Below are 2,451 nucleotides of genomic sequence, written 5' to 3' on the forward strand. Positions count from 1 at the left end.
TGAACGCGCCTAGTCGCTGACTGGACGGGTCCACACACATTTTTCGCCGTTTCGTGCCAAAAACGTTTCGGGGTCAATTTCGATCTCGGACAGCCGGAGCCAATTTCGACCCTAACCGACGAAAAATGGGTTTCCGTAGTGTGACTGGGTCGATTTTTTTTCCGTCGGCGATAAAAAAATGGCCTTACGGGCCTGTTAGGGTGGTTGCCGGCTGCAGATGCTCTAACGGTGGGTCGGGATGCGGAAGGCCGCTGATTTTCTCCTTGAGTAAGCTAAGTGACACGGTCGTGATGTTTACTACGTCCTTCGTTTCAAAATAAATATTTTAAGTTTAATATAATTTTATATTAAAAATAGTGTAAAGTTAAGACATATATTTTAGGATTGACGGTGTAATTTTTATTCCAAGGAAAGAAAAAAGGCACATACAGCGTATAACCACAGACCGAGTGACACGCGTCAACCCAGCGTACAGCGTGCACGACGATCTTCTTGTTGGAGAAACGTATTCGACATACACACACGACGTACATTAAGGGAACACGTGCACTGAGACTCGTTCGCCACCGCTCAGTTCGTGGCGCGGCTCAGAGGCCTCAGAGCAGCTTCACCAGCTCCGGCGCCACGTTCAGCGATGCCTGCACCACCCGAGCAGTCAAGCCGCCGAAAACCGAGCCCTCCCCGGTCAGGTGCTCCACCACGGGCCTGCCATGCACGCAAGGACATCGGACAGCATCATCAGTATAATCTTCGCGTTTCGGATATGTCAGGACGACGGGCATGGTCACATACCTGGCGCTCTTGATCAGCGACACCCACTCTACTCCCTCGGCGCCGGCGGCGACGAGCGCCACGGCGAACCGCGGCACGACGAACAAGCTCCCCGCCGCGACCTCCTCGTCCATCAGAAGTTTCTCGCCGCCTGCTGCGGCTGACACCTGGACGCGCGCGCTCCCGCGGGCCACGTACACCGCCTGCGCCGCGCCCTCGCGCAGCACCCACGGCGCCCTGGCGGCGCCGGGCTCGAGCCGCCCGAGGACCGCGCTGAAACCGAGGCCGCCCAGGCCGGCCAGATCCGACGCCGTGACCGTCTTCAGGGTCCCTGCGGCGACGTGACCAGCGTTCACGACGAGCCCTGTCCTGTCGTCCTCGCGCGGGCATACGCCGGCCAGCTTCGTGCTCAGCCTGGTGAGGAGGACGGCCGGCTGGCTCCGGAACGCGGTGGCCGCCTGCTCCTCCGTCACCCTAGGCCACGCCCTGGTGAGGAGGACCGGGTCGAGGCCGCTCAGGACGCTGTTGCCGCCGGCGAGGAAGAAGTATGAGATGTCTCCCGGGCTGAGGGCGCGCGCCGTGTCGCCTATGAACAAGATGGACAAGTCATCAGCGTGGCCGTCGTTGTCGTTGTACCACCACGAGACGTCCCCCGTGCGCACGGCGATGACGTCGCCGGCCTCGAGGCGGACGACCCTCTCCTTGGCGGCGACCGGGAGGACCCCGGCCACCCCGGAGCCACCCAGGACGTAGCCGAACTTGTTCGAGTCGGCGTAGTGCGGCAGAGCGAAGCCGAGGGGCCGGAGCATGAGAAGGCCACACCCGAGCCCCTCCGTTGCGAGCTCCGGCTGGTCGGCGCCGGACCACGCGATGTACGCTCCCGCGTCGGTCTGGACCAGGGGCTTGCCGGCCTTCGCAGACATGCCTCTGTTAATCACGTACGTATTTACCCTGCATGCACAAGTTAGATCGATGAAACTCCCGTTGCATGCTGATGCAGCCATGCAATCCAAGCAAGCATGTGGAAGAAGATCGAATCACCTGAGCTGGTCCTGGAGGTGGAGGTGGAAGAACGTTGAGCCTTCAGTCTTCAGAACTGCTTATTTCACAAGAAGGAAAACGTCCAATTTAAAGCAAAAACTAGGGGAACAGTCGTAGCATATTGATGACGATCAAGTACAAGTTGGCTTTGCCTATGCAGGGTGGCCAGCAGTTGTAAAATTATTTTATATAAATGAAGTTGATAACCAAATTTAAAAATGCTAAATGTATAAAAAATTATACACGGTTACATGTTAACTTGAATTCTTTCTTTCTAACTAATCTTTTTTCTTTAAAGTTTTAAGAGGGTGGTGCCTCATTCTTCTTAACCTCCAATCAAATCTATCTACCTGTAAAATCATTGTAAACTTATGTACGTTTAGTATGACCTAAATATACTTCTAAGTTTTATAAACTGAAACGAAGGAAGTACATAACGAGGTGGATGCTAGCACTCTTCATCTTCGACATTAAATGAACTACTCGTACTAGCTAGAGTATATGTTCGGAAAACAATACGGAATCCAAAACTGATTATTATTTTTAAATACGCACAAACATGTATATCATATATTTGATTGAAGAAAGAATGAAGAGACCCATCCGGTTTCATTACAATGCCAAAAGAAAAAGACAATG

The 2,451-nt window shown here is 53.7% G+C and overlaps 1 protein-coding gene across 1 annotated transcript; it reads right to left on the reverse strand.

Moving 5' to 3' along the window:
* Positions 1-376: 376 nt before the first annotated feature.
* Positions 377-1,924, reverse strand: LOC123397912 (11S globulin seed storage protein 2-like). Its single transcript, XM_045092432.1, has 3 exons — positions 1,813-1,924; positions 793-1,722; positions 377-705 (listed from the first exon to the last, which is right to left on the reverse strand). The coding sequence occupies exons 2-3, from the start codon at positions 1,692-1,694 to the stop codon at positions 597-599; spliced, it is 1,011 nt and encodes a 336-aa protein (XP_044948367.1). The 5' UTR covers positions 1,695-1,722; positions 1,813-1,924; the 3' UTR covers positions 377-596.
* Between the last annotated feature and the right edge of the window lie 527 nt (positions 1,925-2,451).

This window comes from Hordeum vulgare, chromosome 5H (genome assembly GCF_904849725.1).
Source record: "Hordeum vulgare subsp. vulgare chromosome 5H, MorexV3_pseudomolecules_assembly, whole genome shotgun sequence".
Taxonomy (NCBI): Eukaryota; Viridiplantae; Streptophyta; class Magnoliopsida; order Poales; family Poaceae; genus Hordeum; species Hordeum vulgare.